Raw genomic sequence first — 19,937 nt, 5'->3', positions numbered from 1 at the left:
CAAGAAGACACGGGCTTTAATAAGCCGCTGCGTTGCGTGCCAAGTGTGGCGTCGAGCTAAGAAGTGGATCAAGACAGGTTAGGGGAGGGGAGGAGCCGGGGGGGGGGGGGGGGGGGGGGACAGAGATGGAGTATGAAGGGGGAGGGGCTGCTCTGTCCACAGCTGCTCTTGCTAGTACTGCTGCAGATGACAGCAGGGAGCTGGCATGTCATAGCCGGTTAGTGAGTCTACATGTCATTCTCTATTAGCGGCAAACGGCTCCGTTGAACCCTGTAAAGCTACAGTACTTGGCCTGCATTCAAAAGTAGCATACTGTTGCTGTCGGCCGGAACAAGGGGGTGTCCGTGGCAACGACTCGTCCTTGTCAAGTGGCACGCACACACACACCATTATAATGTTCTTATTTTGATCATAAGACCCAATTACTGAAATTAAATGAAATGATTACTATACCAGGGTATCTGGGCTAAGCTCAATAACTTGTTTCCAGCCAGGCCATGCTCATAGAACACATTTCATCGTAGTGGTTCAATGCCTTGTTCAAGGGCACTTCAGCGGTGGTCATTTTAACGTGTCGGACCGCTGATTCGAACTGGCGACCTTCCGGTATCAAGACCGCTCCGCAATCCGTTCGGCCACCGCTGCCACAACTGAATGACAAGTACATTAGGAGTCCACTAGTAATAGTGGTTCTCAAATGTTTTATTTTCAAGGACCCCCATAACTCTGAGAGTGTACCTAATGTACCTAATGTAACCTAATGTACCCGGAAGGGCACTTTAGAGGCGCCGACAGCACCCGAGTGACATGTTTTCGTAACATGTTTTTTTGGGACCCTTATGGCGTCTAGTTATGATTTCTTCTTGTTGCCCGGATCAAATAATGTCCCATGGGGGTTACTTTTAACCCTTTCTTACACCTACCCCCAAAATTAACCATACAATGGAGCTAACACAAAATACCATAACTCTTGAACTAAACAACATACAGAGACAAATGAACACATTTTTCTATATAATTTAGACCCAAGTAATTCATTTAAGTGGTTATTATTAAGATTCAAGCACATCTTGACTTTATTTCTGGACAGAAAAGGCAAAAAATGACCAGAAAACATTCAAATCCCATCTATACTTCTCTTTGAACAAAATGTTTTAGGTGTATTATTTTATACCACATGTTTTTAGGACCCTAATGGTGTCTAGATAAGATTTCAGCTTGTTTCCCTGGTCAATGAATGTGCCATGGGGTTCATTGTAACCCTTTCTTACCCCTACCCCCCAAACAAACCATAAGATGGAGATAATAGAAATACCATAACTCTTGAACTAAACAACATACAGAGACAAATATCCACATTTTTCTATATATTTTGGACCCAAGGAATTCATTAAAGTGGTTATTATTAAGATTCAAACACATATTGATTCTATTTAAGGACAGAAACAGCAACAAATGACCAGAAAACGTTTCGTAGAGGCCCCAGGAGGGGTCCATGCGCACCTCCTTATTTTTTTTAAATAAATTCTGGTTTGGGTTTTTGGCATCCATAGGACCTCTAATATACAGATTTTGAGAGAAAGAAAGGTCCAAAGTGTGTTTTTTACATTTTATTACCTCTGAGACCTGCAGAATTGCTGGCTGGAACACCGGTGAGACTGTCTTTCAGAGAATGTGGCACGCTCAAATTTAGAGATAGACCAAAGATAGAGATACAGTTTGATTCTAGACAACCTCAGGTTTCCAATGGGATCAACCTTGTTGGGAAAGGGGGGTAAATATTACTGCATCTATAGATCCCATACATTGCCCACTGTACTGTATCTATAGACCACGCCTTGGCCCCCAGTGGGATGCAGTTGCTGCAAAGGCTTGGTAGATGCAGTACAGTGGTCTACAGTGCACTACAGTTATATATATATATATATATATATATAGTACAGTGGTCTACATATGCATTAGAGTGGTCTATAGATGCAGTGCAGTGGTCTACAGATGCACTACAGTGGTCTGCAGATCATGCTGAGCTTGCCAGCTGTTTGTGTTTGCCAGTTTTGTGTTTTTTGTTTTTCATTTCAATTATTTTAACCTGTACAGCATTTTTGGTGACCTGGTCATTTGAAATGTGCTTTATAAATACATTTTGTGTTGAGTTGAGTTGCAGTCTATAGATACAGTACAGTGGCCAGTGTATGGGGTCTATAGATGCTTTAGTATTCACCCCCCTTCCCGACAAGGTGGCATGACAAGATTGGTCCCATTGGAAACCTGAGGTTGTGTAGAATCAATCAAATGGTAACTCTATCTTTGGTCTATCTCTAAATTTGAGCGTGCCACAGTCTCCGAAAGACAGTCTCACCGGTGTTCCAGCCAGCAATTATGCAGGTCTCATAGGTAATACAACATTAAAAAAAACACACTTTGGACCTTTCTTTCTCTTGAAATCATAACTAGACACCATAAGGGTCCCAAAAAACCATGTTACGAAAACATGTCAGCCGGGTGCTGTCGGAGCCTCTAAAGTGCCCTACTAATAGGGTTCCAGCTTTAAGTGGTTAAATGACATGGATCCTCATTCATGGCTAGCCCTTTATGTGTTATGTACTCATTTGTGGCAAATATATATATGTCTGTGGCAAAAAATCTAATATAATCCTAGGCGCTACACTTCCTCTGCCAACCTGGGGGGGCAGCGGACTGACCTCATGCTTCCTTCTATGCATGAGGAGTCCAAGCTGCTTCTTTTCACCTGACGGGGGGGGGGGTAGTTTCCCCGGGCGGACTTCGCGCGGGGATGGAACACGTTATTCCGACCTGCAGTTCCTTTCCCCTCCATCAGGCGCCCTGGCTGGCCAGGGGGAGGTAGTTTAGAGACCAGGATTACTGCATGTTTTTGTGAGGGTACCTACCCTAGGGGGCATGGGGAGAACATGCAAACTCCACACAGAAAGGCCCTTTCGCCAACCCCGCCTCGGGTATGGGCACTGATGACGTGGAGGAGAGAACACGCCGCCAGCACCCAGCGGGAATCGAACCCAGGACCTTCTAGCTAGTAGTGCTGTCGCCGCGTGCCACCGTGACCCCACAAAAATAGAATTTTGACAAAAATGTCCAACCAGTTACTTTTCTGGATATGGGGAGAGTTGGGGGGGGGGGGGGGGGGGGTCAGGTCTGATGTAGTTATTTAATCACAAGCTCTTGTTAAAGCTTTTCATTTGTTTTAATATTTATAAAGCCAACAGACAGTATGACTATATGTAGTCAACAGAATTAACCAGATGCAGGTTTGGCAGCATTGTAGCAAAGCAGTGAAATATTATAGAAATACAAGGTTTTTTTTCTGCAGAACAGCGACTATAACCCATTTTGGGCGGGAACCCCTTTTGGTGTTAGCATTATGTTATGCTTTAGCTATTGAAAAATAGCAGATCTACAAGCTCATAGCGCGCCACCGAGTGGCGCGCTACGAGCTTGTAAGGTCTGCTATTTTTGAAAAATCGAAGAACGACTGACATAGAAACATAGCTTTTTCAGAAAACTGTCAGGATGTAGAAGACATTTTTAGAATCTGATCTCAGGTCAAAATGGGTTAATGCAGTAAATGCACCCATACTGTACACTTTCAGTATGGAAATGAGCTGAATATCAACGAGAAGGAGGCGTGAACCACAGAAGTCAAAACAGACACAAGTAAGTAAGTAAGCCTTGCCGAGCCATGAGGCCCATATACGTAGCACAGGGGCCTATCTCCTGTTACCCCCCAATCCAACCCTTGATGCTGAGTGTCAAGCAGGGAGGCATTGGGTCCCATTTTTCAGAGTCTTTGGTATGACCCGGCCGGGGATCGAACCCCCGACCTCCCAGTCTCAGGGCGGACACTCTAACCACAAGGCCACTGAGCTGGACTCAACAGACTCACAAACAGACTCAACCCTCTATAAAAAATACATTTTAGTGAAATACAATACATTAAAAGACCCATTTCGACACTTTTCCAAGAAGAGCGGCCATGGAGGCCTTGTGTTGGCTAATAAAGCCAGGACTCCAGTTCTAACTCAACCACTTGAGCCCTTAGCGACCGTTGTGAGCTTGGAGGTCTTCTGTTCTGGGCCGTTTTGGAGGACAACCCGCTTTGAATTGCCATTTATTGTGTACACACAACAGAAATCAACCAGGTTTACATATTTCAAGAGCGAGAGATCACAGTAAACACCCTAAGCATTCTTCCTCCATACTGGGAGAAAGACAGCATCTGAAAGTTCGATGGGATGTCGTTCTGTGACGACTTTCACATTGCATCTAATGAGCGGGCCGTTTTCTTGTGGGCCCAGCCTGCGTGCACATAGTACTGGTTCTCATCAGTGTGACGTTGTCTGGAAATGCGTCTATTAGTTCAACGGTAATTATACATTTCAGCACTTTCAGCAGGAAACCGGGTTCAAATCTGGGGCGGAAGAGAAAAGTAACATACAGTAGTGCAGCTTTAAGTGGTTAAATGACATGGATCCTCAAAACTAATTTTAAGGAGAATGTAGCTCAGCTTAAAATAGATATGGTGGGGTTGGGGGGGAGGAGGGCTGTAGTCCCTGGTGTCTCAGCCAGTTAGTACAGACCATATGTTCCATGCGAGTGGCCAGGAGCCAGGTTCAAATCAGATGTCTCCACTCTCTCTCTCAGGCCTAGGTGTCCTGTCTCTCTCTGCCCCCTGCTATCCAAATATAGCATCAAAATGGCACAATTATTCTCTTTCAATAATGCGCGTGGAAGGACCACGTTTATTCCAACCAGTTCCTTTTCCCCTCCATCAAGGCGAGCCGGCTGAGCTTGTAGATCATATGAGCACCTAAGCATCTGGTTATTCTTGTTTTCTTCTGATGTGTGCAAATTGGTTTTTAACCCATTTTGGGCGGGAACCCCGTTTGGCGTTTTAAAGCATCGTTATACTTTAGCTATTGAAAAATAGCAGATCTACAAGCTCATAACTTGTAGGTCTGCTATTTTTGAAAAATTGTGGCGTAAATCTTTGAATATAATATTCTTTCCGAGTTAATGTTTTTAACTCAAATCTTTGCTTCTGGGGGGAGACTGGGGAGTCCCTGGAACAACATATTTTCAGATGGGGGTCTGGGGCCAAATACGGATAATTCTGGGGGTCCTTGACATGAAAAAGGTTCAGTACCACTGACATAGAAACATAGGTTTTTCAGAAAACTTTTAGGATTTACGTAGAAGAATTTTTTAAAATTAAATGGTTAAAATAAAAGGCGACACAAATCTTTTTACGATGGCGGTCTGTAGCCAAATCCCAAATGCATATCATTTTAGGGGTTGCTTCACATAACAATTTGAGAAACACTACAACACGTATGGCAGCATACTGTCTGTAGTACCTGTGCCGAGAACTGCTGGTATTCCTCCGGGAGGATCCAGGAGCGAGGGTAGAAGTTGTACTCCTCTGGGAACAGCTCCTGCATGGTCCTCACAGCCCGGCTCAGTGTGATCTTCTTCAGCATGTCGATCATACCTGCGACACGACAGACCACCAGCAGGTGGATGAGTACAGTGGGACAGTTTCAATACGAGCTAATGTAACTTCATATCAGTGGATGGGGACCGTACCCATACTCCCCAGGTTCCATGTTCCCAACCACGCAAAAAAAAGGTTCTTTGTTGCCCGGCTTACAACAATAAACCTAACCCTAAACCTAAGGTAAAGTGGAACATAGAACCCGGGGAACATGGGGATGACCCCCAGTGGATACGGTCACATTACAATGGCCAAACCGTGAGTTACGGAAGAGTGATGCTATTTTGTTCTTTTGTACAACTGATAGGTAGAAAAAAGAGAATCCCGCACACTGTCTTCACTTAGGTTGGTTTTTATTGCAACGTTTCGGTCGTCAGACCTTCATCAGGCATAACTTTCGTATAGTTCTTTTGTACAACAAAACTATCAAAACACAGACAGACATACACGAAGCGAACTATAATCTGGGCCACAGCTAACACACAGTGGCAGTTGTATGTGCATACAGAGGCCCACACTCCTTCTAAAAATACAATAATCTCTGAGGTTGAGTACTGCAGGGTTATTACGATGTCACGAGATGGCTCTTCAAACGGCAACGCTTAGCAAGACTGACCCCAATGGCGTCATAATAACCCGAGCGGGGTGCGAGGCAAACTCAAATCACCACCGCACTTAGTAGTGTAAATCTACTAGGGGTGCAAGAAGGAACAAACGCATGACAACGGTCTTTATAATCTTGTGATCGTGCGTAACCCAATAAGACCTGAGGCCCAGAGATAGTCTAAATGGGAGTCCGTAGCCTAATGCATTAGTTAGGTAAAGTTAGCTTAAGTTGTGGCAAATCTGCAAAAAAAAATGCTTACCACTAGATTTCTTCACAGATGTGTTCATAAAGGGGTCTACTATCACGGAAATAATTGTTCCAACCCAACTCCCTTGGGAGACTGTGACAGCTGCTGAAAGTTGGGGTACCATTATCAACCAATATAAGGCAAACAATTCCAAATTTCATTATACTTTAAGTAGCATGTGACATGTCAAACTATGGGGTTTTCATGATGCTGAATCCATTCCAAGCATTAGTTTTGCACGAAAATACTCCTTGGGCTAAATTCAGCCATAGCCACTTGCCCAAATGTGACCAAATGTGCTGACCTCATCACATTTGTGATGACGGCTATGGGCACTCATAGGCAACACTATGAGTGTTTTTTGTGCAAAACTAATGCTTGCAATGGATTCAGCATCATGAAAACCCCCTAGTTTGACATGTCACATGCTACTGTCTTAAAGTATAATGATTTTTTTTGCCTTATATTGGTTGATAATGGTACCCCAACTTTCAGCAGCTGTCACAAAGTTTCCCAAGGGAGTTGGGTTGGAACAAATTTTTCTGTGATAGTAGACACTATTATGAACACATCTGTGAAGAAAGCTAGTGGTAAGCATTTGTTTTGCAGATTTGCCACAACTTAAGCTAACTTTACCTAACTACATGTCAAACTGGGGGCCCTTGAAACGAAAATCACTGCTAGAGCCATAAACATCTCCTCTCATTGGGGGTCCTTAGCATATATTTTCAAATGGGGGGTCCGCGGGGCTAATGAGTATCATTTTGGGGGTCCTTGGCATGAAAAAGGTTTGAGAACCACTGCTGTAGTGCATCACACTGTAGCAGCAGGTAAAATAATGTAAACAGTAGAATACGGGTAACAGGTCATCTCGCCCCTTTTCCATCTCGCCCCACTACTCTACCTAGCTGTAAATAACAAACATAATTCATGTTTGTGATTATTTAAAAGGTATTATCATATTAATGTATCATTGTTAAGTTCACTCTGGGTATAATAGCATGATGATGCCATTACAAAACATGGAAGAAATGTGATTAATAAAACGAAATTAACTGCTAGGTCATAAATTAACTTAATTAAGCAGTCACCGTCTCTGTGACATGTTGTTCTTTCTAAATTTTACAGAGTATAGAGATCGACTACTATGCAATCAAATAAATCTGTATACAAGATAATTTCAGATTTCAGAGAGGGAGGGAAATACTAAATTAACTGTTAACTAGTTGGTAAAGGGGCGAGCAGTCTCGTATTCAGAATACGTACCTGGGAACTTGTTGACCTGCCCGGAAACGATGTTCTCGTTGTCATGGAAGGACACTCCGTGCCAGTAGATATCACACGCTGAACGCCGTCCAAGAGGAAACTGCAGGAGGAGTTGGGGAAACGAACACTTTCAGGACAAATATAAATATACGACGGCGCGAAGCAGGGGAGGTAAATGGAATTCATAATGAACCTAACCACTTAAACCGTCCATCTTTAGTAAAACGGGCGTGAGGTTTTTGTTTTGTTTTTCCCCCATCTATGCCAAATCCTTTCGGCAATGAATATGCTATTTTGGGCAAATGTTAAGCCACAGAATATGGATGCTGCGGGGTGGCTATCTGGCTGATCTCCTTCCGGTGGTGAATGGTATGTTTGAACACATTTTGTGCCCAAGACGTCTGTGGACGTCTTTGGTATTACCGCACGGGCAGAGCCCAAGACGCCTGTGGACGTCTTTGAAAAAAAATATATATATATATATATATATTTTTTTTAATGTTTTTTTAATAAAAAAAATAAAAACAATGATTTCTTTCTTTTTTTAATACGTGGTGCCAAAGTTTGTGTTTTCGCCATTGAGAATGCATTTGGCGTTTAAATTAAATAACTCAGAAACTATAAAACATTTCAAAGTAAAAAGTTTCCACAGTCAGCTGAATTATAAAAAATGTGAATGGATTTTCTAGGTGAAAGTGATTTTTGGGCAGTTTTGCGTGTGTTAATTAAAACATTTTATAGTCCACTATGGCTATCAGCACTACGCTGAGAAGAACACGTTTGCGGTATAAATACAATACAACTACAAAAGTCACCTGATCAGATACAAAGAAAACAAGAATTAATCACAGTGATATAGGTCAGGTGAAAGAAGCGCCGTCTCCGTTGTATTCTCCCCTCCCCATATTAGTAGGATTATTATTTCTGTAACGTGTATGCAGCCGCGTACTTAAAGGGTAAAGAAAAAAATAGTTTTTCCACCACTGCTTACTATGCTCGACTTACTGTGACTCAGTGAATCTGTGGCCAAGGCCAGAGGGTCCTGGCCTGCCTGTGAACCCAGAAGAGGGCAGCGAGTGCGAGTGTGTGTGTGTGCGTGTGGGGTCAGTGATATTATAACAAGATTGCCAAGCTAAGGAAATCCCTGCACAAGTCATGGGATTAAACCACTTAAACTGTCGTTGACTGCCGGAGTCCCCCAGGGATGTTGAGCATGTTGTTTATGTTATAAATGTTTAGTATGGGTCCCCAGCATGTAGAAACTGCCGGATGCTAACTTGCATATGTTGGGCAATTTTCATAATTGGCATAATCTGTGACCATACCATTAACAACCTATAGAAGGCAAAGTATTAAAAATGTCATCATGCTTTATGTAGCATGTGACATGTCAAACTAGGGTGTTTCATGATGCTGAATCCATTCCAAGCATTAGTTTTGCAAAAAAAACACTCATTGGGCTAAAAACGGCCATGCCCACTTGCCCAATTGTGCTGACATCATCACATTTGTGATGACGGCAATGGCCGTTTTTAGCCCAATTAATGATTTTTTGCAAAACTAATGCTTGGAATGGATTCAGCCTCATGAAACCCCCTAGTTTGACACGTCACATGCTACATAAAGCATGATGAAATTTTGAATATTTTGCCTTCTATAGGTTGTTAATGGTATGGTCACATATTATGCCAATTATGAAAATTGCTCAACATATGCAAGTTAGCATCCGGCAGTTTCCACATGCTGGGGACCCATACTAAACATTTATAACATAAAACGTTGGTGTACTCAACATGTCCGGGTTCACATTCTGGCTACTAGACCAACACCAAAACTCTTTGGTGAAAATAGGCAATCTACAAGCTCACTAACACGTTGCGACGGCTTGTTGGGATCTGCCATTTTGGTCAGATGTCGGGACGCTAGGGTTGATGTGGGTAAGACATCTTTCATCTTCTACCTACGTTCTCCACTACAGTCTCACGCCAGGGCTCCACCGGACGCGTTGCGTCTCCGTCGCGTGCGTCAAAAAACGCACCGGTTCAATTTTAATGCACGCGTCGCGTCTCCGTCAACGCAACGCGGGCAGTGGAGCCACCCTTCATTGATTAAAAAGGGAACATTCCCTGACGGTGACGGAGACGCGACGCTGACGCGCCCGGTGGAGCCCTGGTGTAAGACACCAATAGTCCTGTCTAAATGAAATAAATGAAATAAAAATCAATATCACAATTATTTACACTGGCCTTGATTATGATTAATGAAAGATTATTTAAAACAACAGATAGATTTAACCCATTTTGAGCGGGAACCCCTTTTGGTGTTAGCATTATGTTATGCTTTAGCTATTGAAAAATAGCAGATCTACAAGCTCATAGCGCGCCACCGAGTGGCGCACTTACGAGCTTGTAAGGTCTGCTATTTTTGAAAAACCGAAGAACGGCTGACATAGAAACATAGCTTTTTCAGAAAACTGTCAGGATGTAGAAGACATTTTCAGAATCTGATCTCAGGTCAAAATGGGTTAAAGCAGATTGATCAGTTGTGAGCTTGTAGATCCGCTATGTCTACTATTTTTGTACACTAACCGGGTTAGTCGATTACAAAAAAAATTATTAACATGTTTAGGTCAATTAGTTGATATAGAAAAATAAATAAATATATTCGTTGCTGTCTGGAATAAACCAGCTAACTCCACCTAACAGCCATCTTTTCTTTTCATGAATCAGTGAGATTGAACACCCATTTTGAAAATTTTGGAGTTAGGTGGTTTCTTCCAGACAGCAAAGATATAACACTGATGACGTGTCCAAGTTAGTGCATCAGTAGATGTTTTGTCAACTGAAAAACTCTGGGAGTACCAGTGAGTGACAACCAGGAACAGACGCGGGTGACGCGTGGCGACCACAAAGAGACATCTAGAGAGACAGAGGACGGTCAGAGAGAAGGTGGTGGAGAGGGTTGGCAGCCCACACCACTTCTTCTGTGAGGAAGAAACCAAAAGCAACCTGGCAACCCACACACAGACAGTGCCCAGAGCCTCTTAGTGTCGCCGACGCCCGCTGCTAACAGCTCACCTGCCACCCTAAGCCCCCATGAGACAGTGGGGGCAGTAGCATGCCCATTGGACATTGGGGTCTGATCAGCCCTCGGTCAGGTCGCCTGGAGGATGGCACGCACGCACGCACGTCAGGTGGAAAAACCTCATATGTCCAAAACTCATACTTTTCGGGATTCAAATTTAGAAGTAGCAGTTCACAAGCTCACTTCACGTTTCAAGCTTGTAGATCTGCTACCTGTGATGCTTTTGTGTGACGCTGTAGTATGATTAAGTAGGGCGTTAATTAATACAAATAAAAATAAATAAAAAACTTGCTTCTCGCTTACTATGTTGGTCAAAAGTCGGTTATTGGTAACTTCTAAATATATTTTGGATGAGCCCGCGGGGACAGGGCATTGCTCAGTATACCAGCACCAAGTCCTGCAGGGGGAGGCTACTGGGTTTTGAATGTGATAGGAGGATGATGAGGGATGGGGAATTTGAGGAGGGTGAAGACAACTGTGTCTGCCACACTGTGAATTAGTCATAGGAGCCATGTAGTTCACCAGTTCAGTGGGGGGGGATAGGTTGCACCTTGACAAGATGATAACCTTGTACAAGTAACCAATCCATTGTGAGGAAGGGGTCTACTGTAATTTGGCTGCTGTACCGTGTACACGTTGAGTAGGGGATTATAGGCTTTGGGCCTCGCATACATACTGTCAAAGATCACAAAGGTCTTCCAAACCGTAGTGGGTTGCCTGCCAAGTGCCAACCCACTACGTATTGAGCCCAAATGTCGTGAAATGACACGTGAAATGAACCGTAGCAGTAACCGATATAAATGTTCAAAATAAATTTAAAAAAGGCCATAGTTCCTTCCCTATCCAAAATAGTTTCATACTTATAACATACTGTAGCCGGATCGACAAGCTTACGATACGTATTGTTCATCTCGGTCGTTCGGAAACCTCATTTTGTCCAAAACGTGTCGCTTAGCAGCAGCGATGCTGTAGTATGATCAAGTAGGACTTTTATTTTCAAAACAACACAACAACATGGAGATAGGTTTCTGCCTGACAGCGACTATATGTTGAAAGAGCCTGGACGACTTGGACAAAATGATGAAAATATAACTTTTTTATTCTAAGGATTATTATGCGATTAAGTAATAAATGTGATAAGACCTACAAGTGTGCAATGTGAATTTGTGATAAAGGAAAGCCTGCTTGGCAACAAATATCTGCTATAAAGATTCCGATGTATAACTGTCTAATCCGATCATGGACGTATGTCAAATTAATTTAGTGTACAGCCAGGAATAGCCCTTTCATATTGGACAGACATTGTGACAGTCATGTGACTTACACTCATTGAGGGGCGTCTGGGTATGTCAAATTAATGTTGTTAAGCATCTAGGGAATAGAGCCAGGATTAGCATTTACATACACTGAGAGACACACTTTCTTTTTCTGCTTCACTATTTTCACTACTAATTTCTTCTAATTTATGGAATTTCTTTGTTATGAAATTATTTTGATTTTCTTGTTTTTTTTAATATATATATATATATAATTCATGAAACATTTGGATTTTTTTTTGGGGGGGGTGGGGGTATTTTTAAAAATAATTTAATAATGAAGGATTTCTTACCTGTGGGCCCACAAAAATGTGTCCGTGACCCACAAATGGGTCCCGACCCACCGTTTGGGAACCATTGGTTTAGATTCAGAGCTTTATTGCAACAATTTAACCTGTTCCCCACCCAGCTATAGCAGTGCTTGGACTAATGGGTTAATTTGGACCAAATATTAATATATAGGCCAGTTGACATGCGCTTAAAACGATTTCTCAACAATGCTTGGGCAATTCATCATTGCCAAATAGACAAAATAATGTTGGTTGCCTTTGTCATTTCTGACACAGCACAGTGTGCCCTTGACGACACTCTGGGGTTCGCCTAAGGCCTCATTCACACGTACCAAACACCAATCAAGCAAATGTTTGGTCGTTTTTTTGGGCCACCACAATGCTTTTCCTTTAAATTTTTATCCCTCGATTTTGTAACCCATTTTTTCACCCCTGTGCCAATTATCTAATGTGATCCTGGGCTCTCTACACACCCTCCGCCAACCTAGTCCCCATATATGGGGGACATGGGGAGAGCAACAGACTTGAACTCATGCTTCCTTCCTGTTCCTTCCCTGGTTGGACGTAGCGCGTGGACGGAACACGTTATTCCAACCAGTTCCTTTCCCCTCCATCAGGCGCCCCGGTTGGCCAGGGGGAGGCAGTTTGTTTAGAGACCAGGATTACTGCATGTTTTTGTGAGGGTACCTACCCTAGGGGACACGGGGAGAACATGCAAACTCCGCACAGAAAGGCCCTTTCGCCAACCCCGCCTCGGGTATGGGCACTGATGACGCGGAGGAGGAAACACGGCGCACAATGCTTTTCCAATGGGAGTCACATGGTTTGATCAAACATTTGTGTTTGATTGCTGGTGGTGTTCTGCCCCTCCCCCCTCATCAAACAAAAATGTTTGGTCAAACCATGTGACTCCCATTGGAAAAGCATTGTGGTGGCCCAAAAAAACGACCAAACATTTGCTTGATTGGTGTTTGGTACGTGTGTGAATGAGGCCTAAGATCTTTGGTAACATATAATAAGTTGATAATCAATAAAAGGAGTCTTTATTAGTCTCTGTGGGACACTAATTAAGAGCCCCTAATTAGTATGTCTTTCTGTGTGTGTGTGTGTGTGATACAGATCCTCATTCCCTTTGCCTGAAAGAAGACTAATAGCCTATTGGATTAGAGGAGATTATGTCTAATCATTTCCTACTGTTAAGAGAAGGCCATATGCTGAAAGTCAGCTGGCAGCAGATGTCTCTTAAGCTAAAAAGTGCTGTGCCACAGAATGAGCCTCACTGTGCGCTATTCTGGTGGTGAAATACAGAGATCCAGGCAAATTATTATTGTTCTCCGCTTGGGACAAAATAAAATTAATCCGCATGGACCATCAACACACTATATTTTGGGTAAAGCTATGCCTACTATAAGTGGAAACTAGGACTGGGTAATATGGACTAAATCGATGAAATGACTACTACTTTTGAATGCATATTGCTATAATAATAATAATAATCAGTGATTGTCATAAAATCCCGAGGAATACCTGGACTTGTCTCATGACATGCAGTGTGCCTCTGCCACTCGGTGGCGCGCTATGAGCTTGTAGATCTGCTATTTTTCAATAGCTAACACCAAAAGGGGTTCCCGCCAAAAATGGGTTAACCACTTAGTTAAGACTGTATAGACTTAGTAAAACGGACATGAGTTGCACTGTTCTTGGTGCGTTCTTTTAAAATCTACAGTACTACACAAAGTCACTTCACCAAAGAGACTCTGGGGCGAGGGAGGGCTTTCCAACGAACACGATAGACCACACTAATTAAGGTTCCATTCCATTCAGGTCAGAGTCAGGGGTGCTGCTGTGCATGCTGTGTAAAGGATCTGCTACACAAAAACTGGAACGGAAAGTACTTAATTAGTATCAATGGTAATGCTGAATTCACACCAGCAGCGTCGCTTCGCTGCCGTGTTCTGAGAACGCGGCGAGGTTCAACGCAAAGTCTACAGAGAGAAGCGACGGCCGCTTTAACCACATTCACTCGTCGCTCCTGGTGTGAATTCAGTACTACAAACACCGGTGTTGACCCTACGATTTCACGAGAATATGGCTGTGGTCTACCGGCCGTGTCCGTGGGATTGGAAGCTGGCTTGGGGAAGGTATTCTCTGACTAGTGACTGATACAGATTGGTTGGCATGTCGCCTGGGGAACAGGAGCGGATTCACATATCAGAGGAGACACACTGTTCCTCCCCAGGTGGGACAATGCCAGGTCTCTGCTCTACATGTCTGGAGACAACAACTTGTTGTGATTTGACACTAAGATTTAACTGAACAGTGGAGAACAGCACAGCAGGAACCATTTTGTAGCATAGTTCATTTTCAAGAACGACTAATTTGGAGCGAAATTGTCATTAAAAAATAAACTACTACTACCACTAACAACAACAACAACAACAATAACAACAACAATAATAATAATAATTTGTTACAACTTGTGATCTTGTATCATCACTTAATGTGCTTTTCTTATATTATCAGAGAACAATAACATTATTAGTTAATAATATACCCCTTAACCACCTGCTGTCCCTACTTGGGGCGAGTCATCAAAAGCGACCCGTGCAGCTTGTAGATCAGATATTTCCGCTATAGCCACCTTACAACGGACTATTTAGGGCTTAAGTGGTTATGGGAGCAATATATATTCTAACTTGTTGCAGGTGTATCGGGCGGGACAAAGGCGGGTAATGTATAGGGCCGCTGTCAACAGGTTGTGATACAGGATCTGCTCCAATAGGAAAGGTTGGGTGTAAGTATCGCTGCATGGTCCCGGTGATAAAGAGAGGCTTCTTCTTCACAAGTCTCATTGCCTTGCCCTTGAGCATGCCTCATTCATAATGGAGAAGCCCGTTGATAATGAACGCTGGCAGGTATTAACCCATTTAGACCTGAGGACGATTCTACAAATGTCTTCTAAATCATGACAGTTTTCTGAAAAAACCTGTTTCTATGTCAATTGTTCTCAAACTATTTCATGTCAAGGAGCCCAGAAATGTTATGGAATTGGCTGCCGATCGACCCCCATCTGAAAATATGTTGTTCCAGGGACTGCCCAGAAACAAGGTTTTGAGTTAAAAAAGTTTGCTCTGAAAGAATATATATTCAAAGATTTGCACCACATTTTCAGGATTAAAAAAGAAAAATAGCACACCTACAAGCTCGTAGATCTGCTATTTTTCAATAGCTAAAGTGTAACATAATGCTCAAAACACCAAAAGGGGTTCCCGCCCAGAATGGATTAATTGCATCACATTCAAACTTGCTTTGGGACAGATGGCCAGATGGCGCTCGCCTCGGCTCGCTCAAAAAGGCCCGTATCAATTAGCAAGTCTCATACATGTTTTAAGGCAGTTGCCTTCCATTTAGGCTAACACAACTTTCAGCCACACACGCCGGTAATCTTATACATTTTACACCGGGGACTTAACAGTTTACAGTGACAGGGTTAAAAGTGATTGTGTCATTCTATTTATATGATGGTGGACAATGGCACTAACAACAACCTCTATCTAGTGTACATGGATTAAAGCAAAATAACTGAAAATGTTTGTGTGGCAAAGTCCTAATGTTTGATTTGTGAATCAGTGTGAAAGGAGCCCCCACCCACTCTAGCACCGTTTCCTAAACAACTAACAAAAAAAACATCCAAACGGAACATCCACCTCTCACAACAACGGTAGGCACTTCTCTGAAGGAAGTGAAGCTAACTTCAAGTACCTGGGCTCATGGGTCAACTCAACAGAGCAAGATCTAAAAGTGAGGAATGCACTTGCATGGAGGGCCCTGAATGGCATGGCCAGTGTATGGAACTCCCCTGACAAAGTCACAAATCAAACTCAATATCTTCTATGCGACGGTAGAATCTGTTCTCCTATTATGGCAGTGAATGCTGGACCTTGAAGCCAACCCTGCAGAAGGCTCTAGACGGGTGCTACACCAGAATGTTACGTGTAGTGCTCAACATCAGCAAGAGTACACATGTTACCAACGGGAATCTGTCTGCTGGAATATTCAGGGTGAGCCACAAAATAGCAGCCAGGGGAATGAGACTTGCAGGACACTGCCAAAGACACCAGGAGCTCCCAGCCAGCAAACTGGTGCTGTGGGAACCAACACATAGGCACCGGTCACGGCTCACCAGGACGTCCCATACTAACATATGTGGATGTACTCAAAAAAGATACAGGGGCGCAAAGCACCAACGAGCTGGCCAGATGTATGGAGAACCGGGATGACTAGAAGCGACGATAGAAGGCTCGTCTGAGGACGACCTAGAGAGATGCTGTTCTAGTACATATAGCCAATCAGGTGAATTAATCACAGATTGAAGCTTTAACCTTTGCTTTCATATGAAATATATGAACTAGACTATTAAGATGTCATGGAAGATGTTTCGGAACAGCGTGTGACCACTTCAAATGCTCCAATCCTAAAATAATAACCTAAAATAGCGTATTTATAGGCTATTTCCGCTGCTTCCATAGAAGACATGCTGGCGACTGAGAACCCCTTTTGGGGTAAAACAAATACATATATTGAGGTTTTTCAGAAAACTTTTTTAAGAATCGACCTCAGGTCTAAATGGGTGAGTCTATGCCATCCTTCATGAGGAGTCTAGAAGTTGATTATGTCCACAATGAGCATATCCTCTCTTCTCAAAGTGAGTTGGGAGTGGAAAAAGAGTGAGGCAGTGGTTAGTGGTTACTGTGGGTGAGGATGACAGTGACAGCTTGGGCTGTAGTTGAAAAAGCAAGATGTTCAGTCCTGAATAGGTTATTACCACACACACACACACACACACACACACACACACACACACACACACACACACACACACACACACACACACACACACACACACACACACACACACACACACACACACACACACACACACACACACACACACACACACACACACACACACACACACACACACACACACACACACACACACACACACACACACACGCACGCACACGCACACGCCAGCTAAAATAGCAGGCAGCTCTATAAACTTGCAACATGTTGTAGATCAGCTATTTTCAGAAAATAAATGTGGTATAGAGAGAAGAAGGCCTGGGGACAGTGGGACACCGGCCATCAAAATATATAGGGATTAAAGGGGCATTCCACTCATTTTCAACATTTTACTATGTCATTAATATACCGTAGAGCTGTTGTGTGGAAATAATAAAAAAGTTCCCCCATTCTGTGTTTCCTAGAACTGGAGGTCTGAAAAAATGCATTAACATGGTGAATCACATCTTGATGACATCATCAAGATGTGTTTCACCATGTTAATGATTTTTTTCATAATTACAGTTCTAGGAAACACAGAATGGGGGAACCTTTTTATTATTTCCACACAACAGCTCTACGGTATATTAATGACATAGTAAAAGGTTGAAAATGGGTGGTTTTCCCCTTTAAGTGTTTTCATTATTATATGTAACAAGTGAAAGCCAAAGTAGTTTAGTGTGTAACATAATAGTCTTACAGTTTTACCTCTTTCCACCTCAGCTGCTTGATGCTAAGCTTCATTGCCTCCAACGATGTTTTGGCCTTCGAGGTGTCCACCGTCACGGGTCGTCTCCTCCTCGCCAGTTTCAAGGGCCCGTCATCTCGGTGGCCGTCCTTGGCGTCTTTGGGCCTGTGGTAGGGCGCGATGTTCCCGTTGGTCTCCGTCTTCCCCTGCAGAATCTTGCCGGTCCCTTTGACGTGCAGAGTCGGCTCATGATGATGATGCTGCTGCTGCTGCTGCGCCTCCACCGCAGATCTGTTCAGATTCTTGCCCGCGTCGTCCACGACATGCGCGACCTCGGGATCGTGGTGCCGCAAGGCTTGCTGATCGGCCGAGCCGTGTTGCTGTTTGACACACGCGTTCTTTTTGTCTTTAATCAGTTTGCTGCGACTCTTGCAGCGCTGCCTGTACGTGATGGAGGCCTTGGAGGGGTCCCTCCGCCCGCCGGGACCGGCCGGGACGATGACACCGCCCCCGCCGCCCAGAGGGTCCGATGATGAGACGGATGAAGGCACCTGGTGGTGGTGGTCATGATCGTAATGAGCTACGCCCTGCTCTGCTGCATCCTTGCCAGATGATTTCATTTGCTCGAGCTGAACGCTGACTTTAGCATAATGATCACTCATCATACTCTAAGGGAGCCACGATTCATGTCGGTATCAGCCAATGGTTTTACTTAGAAAAAGCAAATGCAATATCAGTGAATGTAAACAAGTTGGGAAAAATGTCAAGTAAAAAATAAATGGGCTACTACACCTTTTACATCCAAGCCATACATTTGAACTAAAGTGCATCGGTAGACCTAAAAAAACAGGTAATATGAATGCTTAATGTTTAATTATAATGCTATACCATTACTGTATAATAGGTGTACGGTTAAAATATATATACCGTATATACACCGGTATATATAAACTTGGATTGCAACATCGGTATCAATAAATTTGACCATGCAATTAACCGGTAATATCAGATATATCGGCCTGGTCCAAATGAAATGTGTCAATGATATTATGTTTGCAATCCCTATAGCTGCATCATAATGAATGAAGATCACTGACAGGTTGTCACATCACATTAGCCCACTTTGTCTCAGTACTTGTGTCACTGCAGGCCAGGGCACCGGTCGTTGTTGCACCTTGCACTGGCACTAGTAGTAATCCCAATCTGATGATCACCCGGTGGCAGCAAGCCAACATTATCCAGTGTTTGTTGCATTGCTGTGTATAACAAGGCACGTTAATTGGCTGTGGGTTTGAGCCGATTCCGTTGGCTGTAAGTAACTGTTATAACGGTCAATTCAGCGTCACGAAAACATCATACTGTCTGCGGTGATGACAGACAGGGTGTGGATGTGTGTGTACAGACAGCAGCAGCTATACACCGGTTGGCATCATCATCATCATCGCAACAGCCAGAGAGGAGAATCTTAGCCTTTAGCAGCTATAGGTAAACAAGACAAGAGTCCAAGCAAGCAAGCCACTGTCAAAAAGTTCCTTTGTATTTATAATACTCCATTTCAAGTTGCGTCCTTGGAACAATAAGGCGTTATGCTACCTGTATGCCAGGGCGTTGTGACGGACGCCGGGCGGCGGCGGTGGTGGTGGTGGTGGTGTATATCTGCATTGTGTTGATGTGTAGCCAAGAAAAAAGAACACCCCGGCTGAGGAGAAGCGAAGAGACTCCCCCCGAAAGCCTGGTTTATGCCTCGTCGTACGACGGGTGGGAAATAGCCGATCTACAATGACGCAACGCGCCGCGTCCGCGACGTGTCGCGAGCTTGTAGATCGGCTATTTTCTGCATAAATTAGCCTAGGCCAGTGTTGCCGGATTTCGTGGGCGAAATAAGCAACCAGGTCTATGAAAACAAGCCCAAAAGAGGCGAATACTAACTAGGCAACATCATGAGCAGTTTTATTTTTCGCCACTTTCAGTCAATGCAAGTAACAGTCAATGCAAGGTATGGTAAGATGAAGATGATTTAAAACCCCCAAGACAGCTTATATTTCAATTGGGGTCCATCGTTCATCT

At 43.5% G+C, this 19,937-nt stretch overlaps 1 protein-coding gene across 2 annotated transcripts in view; it reads right to left on the bottom strand.

The window, feature by feature from the left end:
* The window catches only part of ttll11 (tubulin tyrosine ligase-like family, member 11), a 35,491-nt gene extending 15,878 nt beyond the window's left edge, over positions 1-19,613 (bottom strand). For both annotated transcript variants that reach the window (XM_079523826.1, XM_079523827.1), the window contains exons 1-3: positions 17,891-19,613; positions 7,648-7,747; positions 5,391-5,524 (exon numbers count right to left, since the gene is read on the bottom strand). In XM_079523826.1, the coding sequence (XP_079379952.1) occupies positions 5,391-5,524; positions 7,648-7,747; positions 17,891-18,535 (879 nt within the window). In that variant the 5' untranslated portion in view covers positions 18,536-19,613. The remainder of the gene's footprint in view (positions 1-5,390; positions 5,525-7,647; positions 7,748-17,890) is intronic.
* Between the last annotated feature and the right edge of the window lie 324 nt (positions 19,614-19,937).

This window comes from Electrona antarctica, assembly GCF_951216825.1.
Source record: "Electrona antarctica genome assembly, chromosome: 16".
Lineage (NCBI taxonomy): Eukaryota > Metazoa > Chordata > Actinopteri > Myctophiformes > Myctophidae > Electrona > Electrona antarctica.
This window is presented reverse-complemented; position numbering and strand designations above follow the sequence as displayed.